This window comes from Myiozetetes cayanensis, unplaced genomic scaffold (genome assembly GCF_022539395.1).
Source record: "Myiozetetes cayanensis isolate MyiCay16 unplaced genomic scaffold, myiCay2020 scf6-25, whole genome shotgun sequence".
NCBI lineage: Eukaryota > Metazoa > Chordata > Aves > Passeriformes > Tyrannidae > Myiozetetes > Myiozetetes cayanensis.
In genome coordinates, this window is record NW_026087853.1 from 1,496,586 (window position 1) to 1,517,424 (window position 20,839).

The 20,839-nt window shown below is 41.9% G+C and overlaps 2 protein-coding genes across 4 annotated transcripts in view; one reads left to right on the plus strand and one right to left on the minus strand.

The window, feature by feature from the left end:
* LGALS3 (galectin 3) overlaps positions 1-20,839 on the plus strand; it is a 173,460-nt gene that overhangs the window by 101,119 nt on the left and 51,502 nt on the right. The window lies entirely within an intron of this gene.
* The window catches only part of WDHD1 (WD repeat and HMG-box DNA binding protein 1), a 28,804-nt gene that overhangs the window by 7,495 nt on the left and 470 nt on the right, over positions 1-20,839 (minus strand). For all 3 annotated transcript variants that reach the window (XM_050336923.1, XM_050336924.1, XM_050336922.1), the window contains exons 2-19: positions 20,337-20,433; positions 18,730-18,841; positions 16,577-16,728; positions 14,491-14,602; positions 13,918-13,968; positions 12,619-12,714; positions 11,119-11,211; positions 10,062-10,168; positions 9,042-9,177; positions 8,686-8,878; positions 8,306-8,496; positions 7,478-7,662; positions 6,126-6,367; positions 5,510-5,647; positions 4,416-4,572; positions 2,615-2,729; positions 1,123-1,254; positions 473-702 (exon numbers count right to left, since the gene is read on the minus strand). In XM_050336923.1, the coding sequence (XP_050192880.1) occupies positions 473-702; positions 1,123-1,254; positions 2,615-2,729; positions 4,416-4,572; positions 5,510-5,647; positions 6,126-6,367; positions 7,478-7,662; positions 8,306-8,496; positions 8,686-8,878; positions 9,042-9,177; positions 10,062-10,168; positions 11,119-11,211; positions 12,619-12,714; positions 13,918-13,968; positions 14,491-14,602; positions 16,577-16,728; positions 18,730-18,841; positions 20,337-20,413 (2,519 nt within the window). In that variant the 5' untranslated portion in view covers positions 20,414-20,433. The remainder of the gene's footprint in view (positions 1-472; positions 703-1,122; positions 1,255-2,614; positions 2,730-4,415; positions 4,573-5,509; positions 5,648-6,125; positions 6,368-7,477; positions 7,663-8,305; positions 8,497-8,685; positions 8,879-9,041; positions 9,178-10,061; positions 10,169-11,118; positions 11,212-12,618; positions 12,715-13,917; positions 13,969-14,490; positions 14,603-16,576; positions 16,729-18,729; positions 18,842-20,336; positions 20,434-20,839) is intronic.

Here is a 20,839-nt window from a genome sequence, read left to right on the forward strand (position 1 = left end):
CTGTAGTATGTTCTTTGAATATGAAAAGCTGGGATTATTAGTTAGAAGAGAGTAAGACTAAATAGGATACACCAGGATAGGATACTGAAAAAAGGCTGGAGAAACTCAGGATTTTACGACAGGTGTGGAATTAATCAAGATTGAGAGAACGAGCCAAAAAGAGAAGAAAAAAAAAAGATAGGTTGGAGTCAAATAACCAAAGCAGCACAAGGCAGGGAAAGGTGGGAAGAAAGAAAAATTCCAGTCAGAGTAATTCAATATTGAGCCTTCTTTGTCTTTGAATCTGTTGAACACAGACCCACAGGAAGCCAGGGGATATTTACTGTCACATGCACCATTTCTAAGCAGAGCAACACAGACTGTCGCTTCCCAGCACTGCAAACTCCGGCCCAGAGAAGCCCCTCCAAACACCGAAAGAGCAGTCAAAGCGTTGCCGCTTCTTCAGCCACGGAAATTTGGAAATTTGCATTACCCAGCGCTCAAGCGCTCTTGGAAATCCTCTTCCTCCTCCTCCTCCTCCTCTTCATCCCCCTGTGCTGCTGCCAGCTGGGTGGTTTTCTCCACGGCCAGCTGGCTGAGGCGCTGGGCTAAACTGATGTGGCGGGAGCGGGAGGCGTATTTGATGGCCAGGCTCACAACGTGGGGGGCCATGAGGTCAGCGAGTTCCACGCAGCGGAATTCCCGCTCCAGTTTGCAAGAGAGCTGGAAGAGAAGGAGCCCGGGGAGTTTCAGCTACGCAGTTTGTTGTATGATGGTTTTGGTGGAGTGAACGAATAAAGATGAACCTCCGACAACGTGAGAAAAAGCTCTTTTTTTTCCTCCTTCTTCCCCTAACCCCTCCATGCTGATAAGCAACAACTGCAGCCTCTTGTCTCAGTCTGAACTAGCTGGATTGCCAGATTCCTAATAAGAGGAATCATATCAACATTTACATCAAATCCCACCTACCAATAAATCATTGAATCCATGGATGGTTTGGGTTGGAAGGGACCTTAAAGCTCATCTTGTTCCACCCTCTGATGTGGGCAGGGACACCTTCCACTCCAAGCCCCATCCAGGCTGGCCTTGGACACCTCAGAGGTAAAGTCTCAGGGATTCTTTCTGCCATGTGTTTGTACTTACAGCAAACAGCTTCATCAGAAGTTCTTGCTGCTCTTTCACTGCCTGGTTTTTAGCATTTTCATCAAATTCATAGCCATTTTTGGATAAGTAATCCACGTGGTTGTGAAACACAACAGACCGCCAGTATTGCTCCTGGAAGAGGGAGAAGGATGTTTGGTGGAATTCAGAGCTGGAAAAAATAGCCTGTGACATAATGCCTAACAATTTACAGTGTATTTTATCAACTTATTCCTTAATGTTCCTTTCCTTTGATAATGAGGGGAGGGGAGACAATTCTCTTTAAAGCCAATGCCTAGTGAGGAAAAAATAGACCACAATCACAACCACCCATACAAAAACTGATCCAAACAGGTGCCATATATGTTAAATTCCATTTATCCTACAGGCTTGCAAGCAGGATGAGACCTACATGTTCACCAGGAGAGAGTTCTAGAACAAGTTGATTATTTTAGCTTATAATCGCTGTCCCACAGCAAACTGGAAGTATTCCAGAATAACTCAGTAAGTGTGGGAGTTTACCTACAGAAAATACAAGTCTGGTTGTTCACAAAATGCTATAATGGCTGTTGGACCAGGCTAGCTCTGCTCAAAATAATTATAAACTTATTCAAACCCAGTATGCTTTCATCAGATGCATTGGAATAATTTGTTTCTGAATCTACACATAGTCCCCCAAGGCAATTTAGCAGTTCCTGGCATTCTCCTCCCATTATTTTTGGGTGGAGGGAGGAGTGAAAGACAGAGTCTATCAGGCAAAGAACAAAAAGACTTAACCAAATGAAGGAGAATTCATTAAAAATGACAGTGTGTTTATTATTGACATTTTAATCTATGCTTCTATCGAAAAGAATAAACTTCAAACAGCACTGAACTCTCTCTAAGGCTGAGATTAGAATTTTAAGTTCATTTCTGTTCTGTGCATTACAGTTGAGCACCACAAGTTTGAAATGTTTAAACCAATCAAAACTGAAGAATAAATACAGGTATTTTTCTAGAAGTTCTCCACAGGCACATCTTGCTTCCACCAGCCTCTACCTTCAGAAAATAACTCAAGGGAGAAGGCCTATGTGTTCAGAGCAATTATATGGATTTGAATACTTTGTCTATCTTTCAAAAAGACATATTCCAGAAATTTTGTCATGCCTAAGTTATTAAAAAATAGACATTTCCAAGGTGGTCTCGATCAGGATCCCAAAATTTGATATCTCAAAAAATGAGAGGGTGATAAAGACTTGACAGGTCAGAAACAGATTATGTGTAAATACAACTTTGCCTCAGCTCTGGCAGTTTTGTCTTGCATTCTTCTGGAAACAGTTGTGAACCAAATCACATGAGACGAAGCAGTGAACCCAAATAACCTCCTTAGCCATGTGTCTGACTCAGGGTTTGCACTGTCCTCTTTCACAGCAGAGGTGATTAACAGGAATCTCGTATAATCCCTGCCACGGGGACACCTGAGAGTACCAGCTGTGGGCTCGACACCATTCCATACCTCCATCTGTCCCTTCTCTGTTGCAACTTGGCAGTAAGGGAGTTGAAAAGGCAGAATTGCTACAGCAGGCCGTGGCAGTGTGGGAGGGAAGCGGGATCCTTTGCAGGGAATGCACCTGTGCATGGGAAACAAAACACATCTGCAGTTGTTCCACGCCTAAATCAGGTCTTCCTAAGAAGGGAGATACCTTAAGAGGATTTGCCCTTTGAAAAAGTGTTAATTAAACAACTGGATTAAACATGGCAATATGATAAGGTTGCATCATAAAAGGGTTATTTTTGCATGCCAACCAGGAAAAGATTTCCAAGCCAGCAAGGCACACGTTGCTCCTGTCCCCGCCACAAACTCGGAGTGTGGCAGGTAATAACACACACTGCTCTGGGCCTCACACAGCACAGGGTTTAACAGCTACTACAGAGAGTGAAAGCAGTTCATTTAGATCTGAAACCACTGAACAACAGAAGGCAGAGACTTATTGTTTCATTATACTTAAACAAGTGCTTTCTGGTAACGATCACCGTTGATTGGGGAAGGGTTGTGTTTCCAGCAGCATTGACAGAAACATCTGGTTTTATGAGCTGCTGTGTCAGAGGCTTGGGGAAGAAAAAAAAAAAAGAACAGGAAGCTTTAGTGTTCTGGCTATCTCTTAATTAAGGCATGTGGTGTTTCTACAACAACCCTTCCCCCCTCTTCCTTATCTTTATTGTGCTGCTGGCTTTGAGTAAAATGTTCTTTGCGACTCAGAACAGCCTTTCTTGGACCAGAGGGGAAAAAAACTCATGGTGACAGACTCACAGTTGACCACCTCATCAGTGGGATGTGTCCTGCACATTTTTTTGGAGAATTTTCTGGAGGCCAACATAAGGATTTGGAAGGAGGAATAGGCAGAGAAGTGACATTTACCAGATATATTAAATTATTTCCCTTATTCCCAAAAAAGCAGAGGACTACAAAGAATATCACACAAGTTCAAACAAAATGCAGTCTCCCACCAACCCCTACCCTTGTGCACGACTAGTAAAGTCAAAGAGTCTGAATTTCAGTAAATTATGTGAGCTGATGGAATCTGCCCTGTTAGGAAAAGCACACAGACTCCTGAATAAAAAGGGATACAAATAAAGCTTAGCAACAAAACATCCAGGATGGATGTTACAGCAAAGAGAAACAGTTGTTTGGACACACCACTATCACATTTTATAAAGAAATGGTTAAATTTCAGGTAAATATTTGAGCAAATTTACATACAGAATTGTTGTGGTCACAGTTTAAATATTAATAATTCTATTATTTAATAATAACAGCTCTGATTTATCTATGTCTGACTGAGCTCTGTCTGATGATGTAATTAGTTATAGGATTGGATTCTTTTCAAAGGCGTAAAGGGGAAAATACAGAAAAAAAATCAATCAAACCCCAACTCCACAAGCAAACCCCAAAACACCAGGAAGAGGAGAAGCAGATTTCTGATAGGATCCCCAACTTTTCAGCAGGTTTCTTTACCAAAATGCAGCTTTAGGAACACGTTTGCCTCAGAGATGTGTGATTTCACCATAAAGTGCTCACACACCTCTCAGCCGAGGCAAAAAGCCTCAATTGGCCAGTTCCAAGCTGTGAAACTCCGTTGAGTTTATTCAAAATTCTGCATGGATGGTTCATTATTATATCTGGGGACTGACCATTTGCTGTGCACATCTACCAGCCACCTGTTTGGGGAGAAGCTCTTTCCAGCTCCTCTCAGTAAAAAGCGCTCTGGCATTGAAAAACCCAGACAAACAAAGTGTTTACTTGTGATTTATCTGACCTGAGCTGCTGGGGGTTTTCCTGGATGCCAACGACCCAGTAGTGATCAGATTTCCCTTTGCACTGCTCTCTGGTGTTGCACACTGGGATCCAAGTGTTCCCGAGCCCCCGGTTCAACATCCGCACGACGCCCTCGGAGTCCACGTAGCAAGGGGTGCCTGTTTGTCACAGAGGAGGGCAGTTATTGTCACCTATCACAGCACCGGCGGGATGGAAGCGGTGGGTACAGCTGGGAAAGGACGGTTTGCATCTCTCAAACACGGCATCCTCTCTCCCGAACGCGAATTGGTCGGGGGGAAAAAAAAAAGAGTTTCCTTGGAAAGATGCGCCACCTTCTGTCAATGAGTGCCACTGCTGGCCGAATGACAAGCTCACATTTACATCACTTCATGGAGAAATCAGGTTCAGACTGCTTGGTGGGGGATTCCCAAGCTATCTTACAGGTACTTTTTCTGGTTATCATCAAAAACTCCTCCAGAAAAACTACGAACTTTGGGGGAATCAGGGAGCGCTAATGAGGTTTTTATGTCTTCTTGCTGAGCAGGGAAACCAATCAGGAGAACAAGTTCTGGTAGCATTCAAGTGTATTTTATTCCCAGTGGGAAAATATTAAATATTTCTGATAAATATCTTGAAGGACTAGAAAATTAGAATTTTGTTTAGTGTCGAGGAGGTTGAAAATGCAAAGTCCAGGTCTCAGGATCACCATTACTGAAAGGGTATTAATTAGCCAAACACCTCCACAGAATCACAGAGTGGTTTGGGTTGGAAGGGACCTTAAAGATCATCCAGTTCCACCCCATCCACCTTCCACTATCCCAGGTTGCTCCAAGACCCATCCAACCTGGCCTTGGACACTTCCAGGGATCCAGGGGCAGCCACAGCTTCTCTGGGCAACCTGTGCCAGGGCCTCACCAACCCCACAGGCAGGAATTCCTTCCCAATATCCCATCTAACCCTGCCCTCTGTCATTGTGAAGCCATTCCCCCTTATCCTGTCCCTCCAGACCCTTGTCCAAAGCCCCTCTCCAGCTTTCCTGTAATTCCCCCAGTAGCCTCAATATTTCTCAGCTCCACTCCTGCAGGTATTTCATACCTTCTGCAGAGAATCCAACCCATGCCAAATAGGATTTCCTTGTAAGAGAAAGAGGGTCTCCATGCAGAATTTGCCTTTTCTTCTTTCCCAGCTCCATCAGCTGCACCCCGAGGCACTGGTCCCCATCAAAGCCAGTACCTGGGAAGAAGTTGTTCAATGGCCGTGTCAGAAATCAGAAGACAGAATTGTCTTGTCTCTTGGCTAAATTAGCTTTGAATCAAAAACTAATTCTAATGCAGGGTTACCCATGAATACCACAGTCAGACAAGCAAGTGTTTGTCATTTTGGACACACCAGGCATGCATAACAACTGCTTCCTTAATTTCCTGTGGTAATTCATTCTGTCACATCCAAAACCCAAGTTTAATCTACTCGTGTCAGTGCTACAAAATTCTCCCCTTCCCCACAGGTTCATCTCAGCTTTCCATCACAAAACACAGGCTCTGCTGTCAGAAGTCCCAGATCCGTGGGCTGTGATGGATGTGCTGGTAAAAGCATCACCCAGAAGAGAAGCAGGAGCAGCATCACGAAGAAAAGAAGGAGAAAACACTTCCTGGTGATTACACACAAATTAATGTGAATTAATCTTAAAAAAAGACAAAAGGGAGAAAAGTACCTCTGTGGTAAATAATGATCAGCTGCTCTCCGTGCCCTGCCATGGACACCACGGGGCCTGGGAGGCTGAAGATCTCTCTCTGGACTCCTCCCACTGTGAACACACGCACCAGGAAGGCACTGGTGGCACAAGCAGCCCAGCCTTGGCCCAGGCAGATGGCCTCGATGTCCTCATCCTTCGGCATATCCACTGTCCACTCCTTGTTGGCATCCCAGGAGTTGAAATGAATGCAGTGGAGCTTGCTGAAGCACAGGCAAAGAACACACAGGTATGAAATAAAACACAATACCTGAAAACATAGGAGTATATTAGACTTTCTCATCAGAGACCTGCAATCTGGGATGGAAATACAAGTGACAAGCGGTCATTTGCAAAGGTGTTGCTCTTATTATTCAGAAACTGAAGAGCCAGCTTGACCTTTCTAGAGCATCCAAAGCTGAAAGGAGAGACAGCTAAAAGGTCTGAGGGGAGGTTTTTTAGATGGAAGAAGGTTAAGTATCCTGCTTAATTAACATTAGTAAGAACTGAAGGTGCCTGGCACCTCTGAATATCAGCCCTCATTCCAAGTCTGTCATATTATGCTGCCTCTGAAAGGGAAAAAAAAAATTTAAAACTTCATTTCTGCCACCTTAATAATTGAGAATTGCCTGTGACCAATCTGCAGACACTGTGGATTTTTAAGAGATTTCCCATTTTCACTGAGAAAAAGACACTTTTAAAGTCAGACAACCAACAGAAAAACAATATTTTTAAAAGTCAAGAGTGCCTTTCAACTCATCACAATGTTGTATGTGTGAAAATGAGAAGAAAGTTCTTTCTTCAAGATGTTTCCCCAGAAATCAGCAATAAAATATTGTTGTTATTGCTCTTAAATGCAAGAGCAGAGTCTGGATGGCCCAGCTGCTTAAATCTTCCCATGGTTTCCATAAACTCGTGTTCTTCACACTTGTAATTCCTTGGGTATCTCCAAACATGTCTCCTTAGCAACAGTGTGAAAAGAAATAGCTGAACCCTTATGAGTGATCTTTGATCTGAGCAGACTGAAAAACTATTGTTCATGTTCACAATTCCCTTCGAGCCTGCAGTGCCTGAAGTTTCCAGTATATTTATATTTGGAAAAGGGATTTAAAAGAAATCGCCAGGAAACAAATTACATTTCTCAATACTCTCCGAGTCTCCAAGCAGGTGGAGGTGAAAGTCCTCCTCTGAAGTGGTCCCATAAACAAAAAGCATGATGAAAAGCCAAAAAGCTCAAAAAAATGACAGAGGCCAAAAAATAAAAGTCAAAATACTCGAAATCAGTTAAATGTGGCTCCGGATCACGGGTTTCGCTCAGCAGGGCCACGACCTACCTTGGAAGTTCCTCTGTGCCCTCACAGGCCAGCAGAACGGCCTCAGTGGAGAGGTCAGCCATGGTGTGGTTCAGGGAGTTGGGCAGGTGCGTCGCGTGGTGCACGGAGGTGTCGTGGAACTCCACGTCGATGGCGTTGTCCTGCTCGTCGTTGTAGCAGCGGACGATGCCAACCGAGTTCCACACCTGGGAGGGGAAGAACCCGAAAGAAAACAAACCATCAAATCGAGCAGATTGGCCTAAATCAGCCTGCTCTGATTTTGTTGTCTGAAATAAGAGGTTGGAGGAAGGGTGAAGGCTTTGTGGCGTCAGGACTCGTGGTCCCGAAAGCGGCTGAGCGAGGCAGAAATTGTTTTCGTCCTCCTGGCTTGGCCGTCTCTCTCCTTGCAAAATTAAGGGTGAGGAATTTGCAGTTAAGAGAGGGATAGTGGGTGATTAACATGCAAGCCTTGACAGCACAAAAATAGCCACGATTCTGACTGAAAAAAAAAAAAAAAAAGAATTTTAAAACAGATCTGCTGGAATGCAGCAACACGAGTGCAAAGTGGAGAGTTTGCTTTCGGAGTCGATCTCAGAGGTCTTTTCCAACCTAATCAACTCTGTGATTTTGTATTTATTCCTAAACAACTGAAATGTAAACCCAAACATTATGGAGTCTTCACATTAACACAAGGATACTTTTCAATATTTGGCTTCACACTATGAAGTACTTAAAAAAAAACCCACAAAAAACAAAGATCTTGGATAAAATTAGATTAAAACACAATAAGAACTGAGCAATATTCAGTGTAAAGGAAGCAACTAAGTCCACACAACCACATAGATTTACCATGAATCGATGCATGAGGTGTGCAGGAGTGGAGCCAGACTGGAAGGGCCTTTGCTTGGGGGTTGGCATTGGCCCATCATAGAAATGATGCTGTGTAGATGAGGGTGGCAAAGCTGAAAAGCCACCGGTCTGATCATCACCATCATCCTCCTTTTCCAGAAGGCTGGAACTAGCTTTTATCAACCCAATATCTGTAAGTTAAAAGAAAAAAAAAAAAAATCACATTTTACACACAATATTAGGACAGAATTTAGGTGAAAAAACTTAAGACAGTCAAGATTTATCTGGGAACATAAAGCAGAGCATATCTGAGTGGAGGATGCTAAAGATCACCCCAATAACAGCAATAAAGGGCTCTGGGAAATTAATTCACTCTGTACCTAGTGAGTTATCATCATCATCAATTATTGCCCTTCTCAGACGGCCTGAAGTCAGCATAAGGTCACCATCATCATCTTCATCAGCTCCAGGCTTTGGGGAGGACTGAGGTTCAACCACATCTCCATTTAAATACTCATCATCATCGTCTCCATCAAAGAGATCGTTGTAGTCCTTGGCCACTGCACTGGCAACCTAAACCCAGACCAACAATCACCACAACACTCATTTCAGGGCATGGAACTCAAGAAATTAATTAACACACAGCAGGGAATTTGCAGCACACAAAGCAGAATGTTCAACATGGTCTATAAACTAAATTTTCACGTTAATTTAAGAAATAACTGGTACTGAGCACCTTGTCCTTTGGCTTCTCTACCACGCCAACATTTTCCAACAGCCCCAGGTTTCCTTCAGTGTCTGTGTAAGCAATTTGCTTATATTTAGGGTGCCAGGCCAGCCCACAAATTGAGTAATTTTTCTCGTGCTTCATCCTAAAAAGAACACAAGAATAATGGATTTTTAGGAAGCTCCTCAGGGCAGAACCCCGGCCCCACCCCGAGAGTCATTGTAAAAAAGGGTAATATGTAGTAGAATAGAAACAGAATCATATTTTTAAAACAAGACACAGGTAGAAAAGAAAGTAATGCCCCACACCAGCTCTATATTCCAGAACCATCTAGTTATTAAAAGAACATTAGTAGTTTCTCTTGCATCAAACTGATGAGTTAATCCTCTATCTTTTCCACCCTTTATCCTCACAAAACATAAACCCATTAATTATTTACATAATCTGTCTTTAATTCTTATCACAGGCGTTACAGTACCCAAAATATTCAGGCAGATAAATCATCTCTTTTTGTCTACTCTACCTCATTTAATAACATCTTTTAATGGGTTTTTTCCATTTTTTTTGAAAGAGGGATGCTTTAACTAACCCAGAAAAACTGCAACTCACCAGTCTGTCCTTTTTTGGCCTGCAGGTGAGGGTGGCTGACTGAATAACCTGTATTTCCCCCTCTCTTTGGAAAATACATCTTACTGCCAAAGGATCTTGGGCTTTGTGATGGGAGGAAATTTTTGTTTCCATCAAAACCACCCTTTAATCAGCCATTAGATTAAAAAGTAATAAAAGATATCTGCACACAGGAAAACTAGACTGTGGAATTTGAAGCAAATCCACATTGATGTCCCTTCCCTAAGCTGCCTGCCAGGTTAAACCACGACAACCTCGAAACATGATTATGATTTTTTTCAAGAGGTAGAGTTCTACATTTGCACAAGAAAGTTTTACAGGGAAGATAACAATATTCTTTTTCAGGAAAAAAAAGGGAAAAAAAGCTGTGCTTGGGGGGGTTTATGGAACAACAGTGAATACCTCTCTATGCACTCCTGGGTTTCCACGTTCCACACCACTATGCTCCCATCCACGCTTCCAGCTGCCAGGTACTGCCCACAGGGAGACCAGGCCACAACATTCAGGGGCTAAGGGAAAAAAAAAAACAAAGTCAATAACAATTAAAAAAAATTACCAATGCATGCACAGCATTCCTCTTCTGGAGCTTAAAATGGACAGATATTCTGGAATAAAAAAAAAATTCATAATAATCACCTTTACCAAGTCATATCCGACCTCCATTACTGGGTTTAGGTAGTTCTTTTTCTTTGAAAATTATTGTGAAAGTGGTATCCTTAAAAAAACATTCTTTAAAAAAAACATTCTTTAAACATAGCACACCTATTTTTGGTTTAGAATATCCATCTATTGACATTAAACCATGAGGTTGAACCAAACCCAATGCTAAACACGTAGACAGAAGCCGAGTGCACTTTGCAAACTCAGCACTAAATGTACCTTTATTTATTTTGAACTTAATACAGTTCCACAAATTAAAATCCATTAGAATGTGTGTTCTGTATCTTAATAGCACTAGGAAGCTGGTTCTCTTTAACCCAAAGATTTCCAAGTGCATAATGAGCCCAAAACAAAGAGGATGGCCCACTTAGGGCTACCAAATTTCAGCTGAATAAAATATGAAGTGAACAACTGATATCTCTCTTCTATCCCATTATTTCCATCATTGCATAGAAATAATGCTCTTCACATTTTCCCTCAAAAGCTCTGTATTTAGAGCAATTTGTGAAAGCAGATGTTCTTCAGCTGCAGTTGGTGACTCACCAGGAGACTTTGGAGATCTAGTGGGTTACTGTAAGAGGGGAAATCACAGCCCCATAAAGATGTTTGCCATCAGTTTGTGTTCCTGCCCTGATTTCCCACAGAAAGTAACAGGATCAGTAATCAAACAGAGAAGGTGAATGATCATCACCAAGAAAAGTGGGTCAGAGAAGGGGGAGATACTGCCCAGAAGATAATTTCCAGCAGAATAACATTTAAATGACAGAATATTTACCAAGCACCTGGCTCATGTACCCACCAGTGTGACGGAGGCATCCGATAGATCCAATTGACTCTCCCAGGTTTCTCTTCTGTAGAGTTTAACAACTTTATCCACAGGGACTGCCAGCAACTGCTCACAGGGAAAAACATGAGGCAATTTAGAACAAGTTACCTGTCAAAGAGAACACTCGAACAGCACAGCTCCTTCATTCAGAAGCCTCACAGATGCAACTGCCTCAGTGTTTAACAGCTCTCTAAAATCCCAGCAATGCCAACTGAGAGAGAAAGCTGAAGCAATTTAAATTACAAGGTTCTTTAATGCTTTCCACATGTAACAGAGCAAAACATGTCTGTTTTGACTTTAATCTTCATTTCCTTCTGGCACAGAACTGCACCATAAGGTTGGAAGTTCTCATTTATCAAGCAGCTGACACACACACATATAGTTTTCAATGCTCTGAGCACAAGGATTAAGTTATTCTTTCCCCTCCCTCCTTCCCCAAACTCCTTTTGGTCAGGTTACAGTTTCTCAATAAATCTTCTTTGAATAGGTGATTCCTGAAACAGCTCGTTTCATCTTTCACAGAACGACATAAATGTTACTGGCTATTTATTTCTTTAGGATTTATTTGTGTTAGGATTCTAGCAACTTGCTTTGTAAGGGAAGCAAGACAAGTGTTTATATTTCATATACATGTCTGTGTGAGGAATTGGGTTAAAAACTGGAAGTATTGCTTTTTATGGAAATTATTTTTACTGCAGGTGACGTTTGCACTTCCACAGAAAACTTATGTGTAACACTATCACAGCAGGCAGCTATTTTGAAGACTCATGGAATCATTTAGGTTGGAAAAGCCCTCTGAGATCAAATCTAACCATTAACCTAACAAACACTGCCATCTTCACCACAAACCCACGTCCCCAAGTGCCACATCCACACGGTTTTTAAATCCCTCCAGGGATGGGGACTCCACCACTGCCCTGGGCAGCTGTGCCAGTGCTGGACAGCCCTTTCCATGAAGAAATTTTTCCTAATATCCAACCTAAACCTCCCCTGGTACAACTTGAGGCTGTTTCCTCTTGTCGTGACACTTGTTACTCGGGAGAAGAGCCCGACCCCCACCTGGCTCCAACCTCCTTCAACTTTGCTCTTCAAGGGAAAAGAAAGGGAACAACTCACTAAGGAAATATTTACAGAGCAAGACCACTGAGAGGGCAAATTTTACCTAAAGCAGAGAAAGCCTGAACTCCTTTGCTGGCCTGTTGAGAGCCATTGGATTGCTTCCCTCGTGCACAATGTTCCTTCCTATCCAGTTCAACGCCAGTTTGGGCTGACAGCTGGGCTAGAGCCAAACACTCCCTGCAGCTTAAACCAGGAACCATTCCCAGCTTTTTATTTTTCCCAAAAAGGCAACTTCACCCCAAATATTTTTCCCCCGCTCCCGGGAGGTGCAGTTTGGGCTTGCCGGGTTGAATTCTGCCGTTGGGAGTCAGAGAGAGGAGAAGGATTGAGGTGTGATAAAACACTGGCACTCACCTTCCCACTGCCAGGTTGCCAGCCAAGCCTGCAGATTGATTTAGCATTTATCACATCATTACACTTCTGCAGCAGCTGCCAGCTTGTTGTGCATGTCTGAAAACAAAATATTAAAGAGAAAACAGCTTTGGAGCTCAGCGAAAATTTACTGGATTGTACAAATTCTGAAAGGAAAAGTGTGTGAGAAAGCAAAAGAAAAAAAAAAAAAAGACATAATTTTTGGAACTGAAATAGTCTCTGTCATCCAAATACAGTGGTACATGCTGCCTTAAAAAGACTCTGTCAGTGTAGCCCTGAAACTGTTTTAATGACAATAAAACTACTTGTAACAGAAATAAAATCACAGAAGGTGCATTTTTAATCAAGCACAGAACAAAGGAGCTCACCTGGTTTTAGGTTATAGAGAAGTGTGGCCATAAAGCATCTGTCAAACCTTATCAAGTGCAGCAAGGTGGCCTGAATGTGGCCACAGCAATATAAATATATATAAATATAAGTATAAATTTAAGTATAAATATAAATAAAATATAAAGAATGAATGGCTGTAATCTCAAATCACAGCACAGATTCACACATCAAACTGCCACAGTCCTGGAATACTCTCACTGTAGGTTCCCCAAAAGGAGAATCTCAGTCTGGAACAGGAGATTTCACACTAGAATTATGCTTTTTTTCCTAAAAAAAAGTAGCAATCCACAAGTGTGGAGGGGTATATTTTCAACTGTATTTACGTGAGTAATTCCACAGGGATTCTTATTCCAGTCAACAGCATTTACCAAAACTATTCCCATATCCATAGGCAGAATTATCTCATTAAAGCCTTCACCTGAAACTCTCTTTTCAAATTCCTTAGAGTTCCAAGAGCAGAGGTTGAATCTGTTTATTACAATCAATAAATTGTTTATTACAATAAAAACTCTTCCTTAATCCCGAAGGCAAGGAGCTGAAATTCCAAAACGAGGAATCTGATGTCAATGCCATCTTTACACAGCAGGGTTATTTCTGAATGTGCCAAGGACAAAATACCCAATGTTGGCCAATTAGGAAAGATGAACAGAAGACACCAGGGATTTCACAGACAGGAAGAACAATCCACAGCTACCCAGGCAACATTTCATAATCAGGCTTTGGAATTTCTCCCAGAAGCAGATAAAAGTGTACTGCAAAGTGCAGTTAGAATTCTTCCCCCCTAAAAGAAAATCCTGTTCCAGGAGGGTCATTTCAGTCCAGCTCTTCTAGCTGCCTGTGAAATCCTGGATTTCTCAGGAAACACTTAGCATGGAAAGGCAGATCTTTTACCTGATCTTCAATTTTCCAGACTCTGACAGAACCGTCGCAGCTCGCCGATGCCTGGGCAAGAGAAGTTTGCCAACAAATTAATAATTAAAGGCATAGGGAAATTAATGCTACAAAATGGAAAAACCCCCCAGAACCAATGCAGAACAGACACATGACACACAGGCAGTTTTAAGAAGAAAGCCTCCCTGTTTAAACTGTTTTAGGACTTAAAACTTTCCAGCACTGCCATCTTGATAATTGTGCTCAGCTCCAAGCTCCTGTGATTGCAAACCCTGGTATTCAAGGGAGCTGCTTATTTGCAAAAGAGGCTCAAAATTACCATTGAATTACTTTAGTGAGCCATCTTTTCTCCTCTAAAATCAGATCAGCATCAGATTCCAAAAGAAAAGGACACAGAACTGAGTTTTCCTGGGAGAACAAGTTATGACACACTCTATCAGCAGCTGAATTGAAGTTGTCTCATGTGCCCAGTCACTGGCTGGTTTTGGGCAAAAACTACATTTTTAATTCTTTTTTCTCCCCCTTAGGGAAAGTGAGATTCGAAGTAGAAAATAAACAAGAAAGTCTTTTTACCAGGTAAACATCCTTGGGGTCAAAAGACAGGCTTAAAACAGGAGCCTCGTGCCCTCGGAATGTTTTCTGCTTGCTGCTGTCGGTCACCTCCACGACTTTGATCATGAAGTCACTGTACATCACAAGGACACAGACATAAAAGGATTAAAAATGGTACTAACAATGTCAAACCATGTGTTTGTGGCAATAAAAATTGCTGAACTATACTTTTGGGGAAGTTACAGCTCTCAACACCACACATGACATTTTCATGTCATGGAAAATGAGAATCCCGAGGCTCACAGCACCAGGACCACAGCCAGACTGGTTTTTATCAGGAAATCATTTTGGTTCCTGTCAGAGTTCCTAAAAATGTGGTTGTTCTCTGAAGAATATCATGCACACACAGAGCACATACCTGTTTAACACAGTGTTCTATATGACCTCATGAAAACCTCTGCTTTAGATACCACTGATGACTTATCAAGAACTATCTGCTGAATGGGACCAATATCCCTGAGCATAATTATTAGGTCATGTGGCTTTAAAAAAAAAAAATAAAGCTAGTTTATTTTGTGACTTCTTAAGAGGATTTTTAAGACCATTTACTGTATCAGGTACCTCAACAGGAATTTTATAGCTTTATTCCCTCCTCCAAAATTCTAGACATTCCCTCAAACATATCAATCCTAACTGCTAAGGCAAAGAGCTCCTGTGACAAACTTACAGTACCACTCCCTCTCATTCTTCATTGCAACACCCCCAAAGAGAAATTTCATTTTAGGACCTAATTCTAAAGGGTTAACCATTCCTTTTTAACTCTTTTCAAATACTTCATGTGAACTTTGGCAGCCAGCTGGACGTTAAATTTACATAAAGCTGAAGTTTGCAGACTTCATGCTAAAAAAATGGAGAAATCTGGGACAATTAAAAGGAATTCTTAGTTGCACTCTTTCACTTTGTGGCTGTTACCTTCTCCTTCAGTATGTCACAGAAGACCTCACTGAGGGGTGGCCTCACAGTCTTATGAGCTACTTCTCCTAAAAATGTGGGAGCCTTGGCCAGGCTGCAGAAATCCTGGGGTTTTGTAGAAGTTTTAGAACCAGCCAAGAGTTTGCTGTCTGCCTAATCTCTCTAATCAAAGTGAGACCCTGGGGCAGAGCTGTTCCCTCAGAAACAAGCCCTGGCAAAGGGCCCAAACCCGTGATCCCTGCCAGATTTGGAGATTGGGGTTGTTAACAGCCCACAGCTGCCCAGCCTCCCGGTTTTGGGGGAGCTGGTGTGTCTGCTCCACAGCTGCTCACAGTCCAGCCTGTCCATCCACATTGCTTTCTGGTTCAATCCACACTTGGAGGAGGTCAAGGAGCAGACACAACGCTCTGCCACCTCCTGGAGGACAAATTCCAGAAGAGAGGCAGCCTGAGTTGCACAAACAGTTCACCACATCCAAGTAAGAATCACCTGAGCCTTAAATAACATGGAACAAAAAAGCAATAAACCCCATTGCCTGATGGCTATTTTGCCACCTCTGTTAAAGGACTAGAGTATATTATATAAAAGCCAATGTGCTGCCCTAAGAAAAGAACTAAACCACACACTCAGTTCCCCTCAGGCAAGTCTTTCATCTGTCATCTGTTATCAAATGGCAGATTGGTGATATTTATGCCACAGAGTGACTCAAAGCTCTCACACAAATCAGAACCCATCTTTTCCATGTGTACATTCAGCTGCAGCACCGTGATCCTGAGCAGTCAGGACATCATCCTTATCCTCAGCTCACAGGGACAAAACCCTCCACGCTGCAACGAGATCCATGTGGGTGAGCACTTACACCTCAGGCTCAGAGCTGAAAACACCCCAGTCTACTAAAGGAAAAATAGTTATTTCACACCAGATTTCTATTTAAAAGTATTTGGTGGCATCTCTCAGAGCATTGTTTCCTAAACTCCTTTTAAATTCCTTTCTTCCCCTCCACCCACAAAAGGCATTTTCCAATAGTTTTAATGCAGAAACCTCTGAGGGCTTTATGATCTCGTTGCTAAAAAGCAGCATCTGAGGAAGCTGGCAGAGTGTGGACAGCAGCAACGCTTTCCCTTGGCCAGATTACCTGGATCCAGCAGCAATCTTGGTGCCACAGCTGCTGAAGGTGACGTGGTTGGCGTGCATGGTGAAGCGAGTCAGGATTCCATCGGGAGCTCCTTCGGGAAATGTGTGGATCTGAACAGTGTTGTTCGACACTGCTGTGATCAGCCTTCCATTCTGGAAGCAAAATCCATCGGAAAATTTTATTAAAAGCATATTCATGCGCAAAAAAAATCCCTCTGACACTCCAAATATTTGGGCAGATTAACTTTGTTAGTCCCAGAAGGGTCTGAAAGTAAGAGGAGTAGGGAAAACATTCTTTTATTCCTTCCCTAAAAAGCACAGTAATTTCAAGACTTTATCAATTCAACCAAACTAATTTTTTTTTTTTACCAAACTATTTAGATTCATATGCTGCAGCATCAGGAGAGGGCACCCTTGCACTGGAATTCTCAGTTAAATGCCAGCAGGGAAAGATGAGAAGTTCACCAACTACAGCTCAGTTCTTTGCAGAAAACAGAAGGCAGGTCTTTACTGGAAATGAATCCAGATCCAAAAAAATGCAACACAAAAGAAATAATTATCCCATACTTGGAAAATAATATCTCCTCTTCAAGTGGCAGTATTATGTCTCAGCTGTACATAACACTATAATTTTGAAATATATATATATATATATCCATTTTGTGTGTGTGTGTGCTGAGGGGAGAGGCAGTATTGTGGTTGGGTTATTTTTTAAGTTGCCTAAAGTAAAATATATATAGTAAAAATGCTGAAGGTAAAGAAAGCAGCAGTCAGTAGTGAATAACCCAACTAAATAAGAGAGGAGATTTATTACCTAGGTTACATCAACATCTCAGATCAGTCCCTCATGACACTTAATTAATGAAGACTAACTTTTGAAATAAGATTTCCTGATGTTTAACTCTCTCAATGTTAAAAAAATAAAAAAATCCCTTAAAACTAAAAGCACTTTTTTCAGATTTTCCCACTAATATTAAACCCTGGATTTTTCCTCATCTATTCTTTAATAGTTTTAGCAATTTCTGGCTCTGCCACTGATTTGCTGAGAGAAACCATTAAAGTCACCTCACTTGGTTTGTGAAAGGATAAATAATGAGATGAAAATCAACAGCAAATCATCCTAAAAATCAATGATGAAAGCAGATTATACAGGTATTGAGGAACAGATACATGAGAAATGTTAAAAGGGATATAAGAAAGATGTTTATAAGAAAGAAGTTTCACTTAAGGCAGTAGTTCTGAATGAGGTTTCAAATTATAATTCTTAAAATGTAATATATATATGTTAATATTTACTTATTTCCTCTTTCATACACCTTTCCAAAAGCACAAGTAGTTGAAAAGCAGTTTACAAGTTTCCCTTTTTTACTGCCAAGTTAACTACACAGTAGGTGAAGAACTGATGTCAGCTTCTGGAATTCTTCTCTTCTTTTAAAAATTCCACAAAAACAACATTTTAGACCTGCTATTATTAATGTAATAAAACAATAATTGGACATGAAGGAAATAGCGTGAGAATTCTCAAGCTAAACACAGGAATGTGCATAGTAAAAATAATTATTTTCTATTATATAAAACCTCTTCTCACTTTGGGGATGGTGGGTCAGAGGCAACTTTGGGCCAAATGACAATTCTGAGAGCAAAATATCAACCAATTAGAAAAAAAAGTGTTACCAAAGCATTCCCCAACACCCACTTTGTGAAAGCAATTTTTGACCAATACAGATTCCTTGAGCCTTAACACAGACCCACATAAAACAACCTCTTGGCTTCTCTCCTAATACCTGATGATCACATCTTATGCTGGGAAACTTCCTGCAACTCACACTGTGAGAAAACACTGAAAGAGCCTAAAAACGTTCACTGCATAATTAACTTAATCTGCTGGGTTTGTTTCTCAAGAGGAGATCAAAGCCAGAAATTAGTATAACAATGTGAAAAAAAAAAAACAAAACAAAAAAAACCAATCAAAAAACATTACAAGTGTTTAGTATAAGAAATAATTCCCCTACAACCGTGTATGGGGCACAGTGAATTGTCAGAACAATTCTTGTTTAATGTTACCCACACAAACAGCATCCCTGAGCTGGAAAATCCACAATCTGCAGGAAGATCCACAGCTGTGAGGAATTGTTTAAAAAAAAACAAACATACCTTTAGAGCACATGAGTAGGCCTTTTCTCCCACATTTATGGACTTGGGATCATCATCGTCCAGGTTTTCCCAAATCCGGACATCTCCATCACTGCCACAAGTTACGATGCAGCTGGGAAAGACACAGGATTTGTTACCACTGAAGGAATGGAAAAGAACAGCCACTGCAACTTTCAATCCCCAAATGGAAACTGTTACTCCAGTGTCAGAGGGGTTTTTTAACTGAAACAGATAAATATTACATGATACAGTTAATATCTACATTTATAACTCATTAAACATGAGGTGGAAAAAGTAATATCTGGCAGAACACAGATGAGCCTGGCACTCATCTGAACTGATCCTTAGATATCACAAGTCAATCCATTTTTTTTTCCAGGACATAGAGTGGATTTTTCAAAGGACTTACTTAGAACTGATCTATCTGAGACCTTTTAATTTCTTCTCAGGACTCTGAAAACTTACCTTACAGTTGATTACAAAGCTGAGGGCAAAAATAAAAGTGTTAATGTAACTGAAGCTGCAAGCTTAATGTGTAGGCCTGGGCCTACTGAACCCTTAAAAGGTAATTAATACAGAATTAAAGTTTGCTGGAGCCAACTTCCACAATTTTAGTGCAGAAAAAAATGACCTGAAGTCACAGAGAAAACGTTAGAAGTTTGCATGGGATTTTTAACTAAAGGCATCATGAATCTATAATCAAAGAGAGGTGTCTGCATCCTTCCTTAAACATTTGGTTTTAGTGGCAAATGAGGCTTTTTGTGGTTCCAAGGGATTGTTACTAGATTAAATCTTAACCGTAGTCATCAAAGTGAATGAACTCGAGAAAGGAATAAAATAATATGAATTTAAACTGTACTCAATATGTAAAACTTATCCCTTGGGTTAATTTTGAGAGGGCTTGTTTTTTTGGTTTGTCTTTTAATAAGTAAAAAGAGTAAATACTTGGTTTATATTTATACATTCAAGATCTAGCACAGGAATAAGAAGACAAGACAGCAAGCCCAATATTGGATTCCTTCAACTATATTTTTAATTTCTCAGTCCATACATAAGCATATTTTCTCCCACACCACACTGATTTCTGCTAGATTCTATGAAGTCACTCTTACAGAATGTGCATATAGAATATATATATATGATATATACTATAAATGTATGTGAGATAGATATATATATGCTTACATTTAAGTTACAAATCAATCACTTCTAAACTCAGAGCATCAGAATATGCCACACAGGCAGTTCTCAGCACAGGCAAAACACAAAGGATTTCTTGGACCATGCCAGGCCATAAATCCATCCCAGTATCTCACGCAGCACTGGCTGGTATAGAAACTCATGGAATGCCTAAGGTTGGAAAAGCCCTCTGAGATCATCAAATCCAGCCGTTCCCCCAGCAGTGCCAAGGCCACCACTGACCCATGTCCCCAAGTGCCACATCCACACGGCTTTGAGATCCCTCCAGGGATGGGGACTCCATCAGCCTGTTCCAATGCCTGACCACTCTTTCAGTGAGGATATTTTTCCTAATCCCCAGCCCTCGAGAAAGCATTAGACAGGAACAAGCCCATCCCTCCCCCAGTCTCCAGGAATGTGGCTGTTACCTCCCGGTGTCATCGAAGCAGACGTCGGTGTGTCCTTCGGTGTGTCCGTACCGCATTGGCTTCCGAGCCGAGGGCATCTTTGCTCCCACCTGTGTGTCTGGGGAAGGGGTGGGGAAAGAGGAGAAATAACCTCAGATAGAAGAAAACGCTTCGGGAAGAGCCTCAGCCGACGAGGACAGGTGAGAGCTGGTGGGACACCCACACAGCGGGGATGGGGGTACCGAGGGGATGGGGGTACCGAGGGGATGGGGGCACCGAGGGGATGGGGGCACCGAGGGGATGGGGGCACCGAGGGGATGGGGTACCGAGGGGATGGGGGCACCGAGGGGATGGGGGTACCGAGGGATGGGGGCACCGAGGGATGGGGACATTGGGGGATGGGGTACCGAGGGATGGGGTACCGAGGGAATGGGGGCATTGCAGGGATGGGGGCATCAAGGGGATGGGGGCATTGCAGCGATGGGGGCATCGGGGGAATTGGGAGTACCGAGGGGATGGGAACA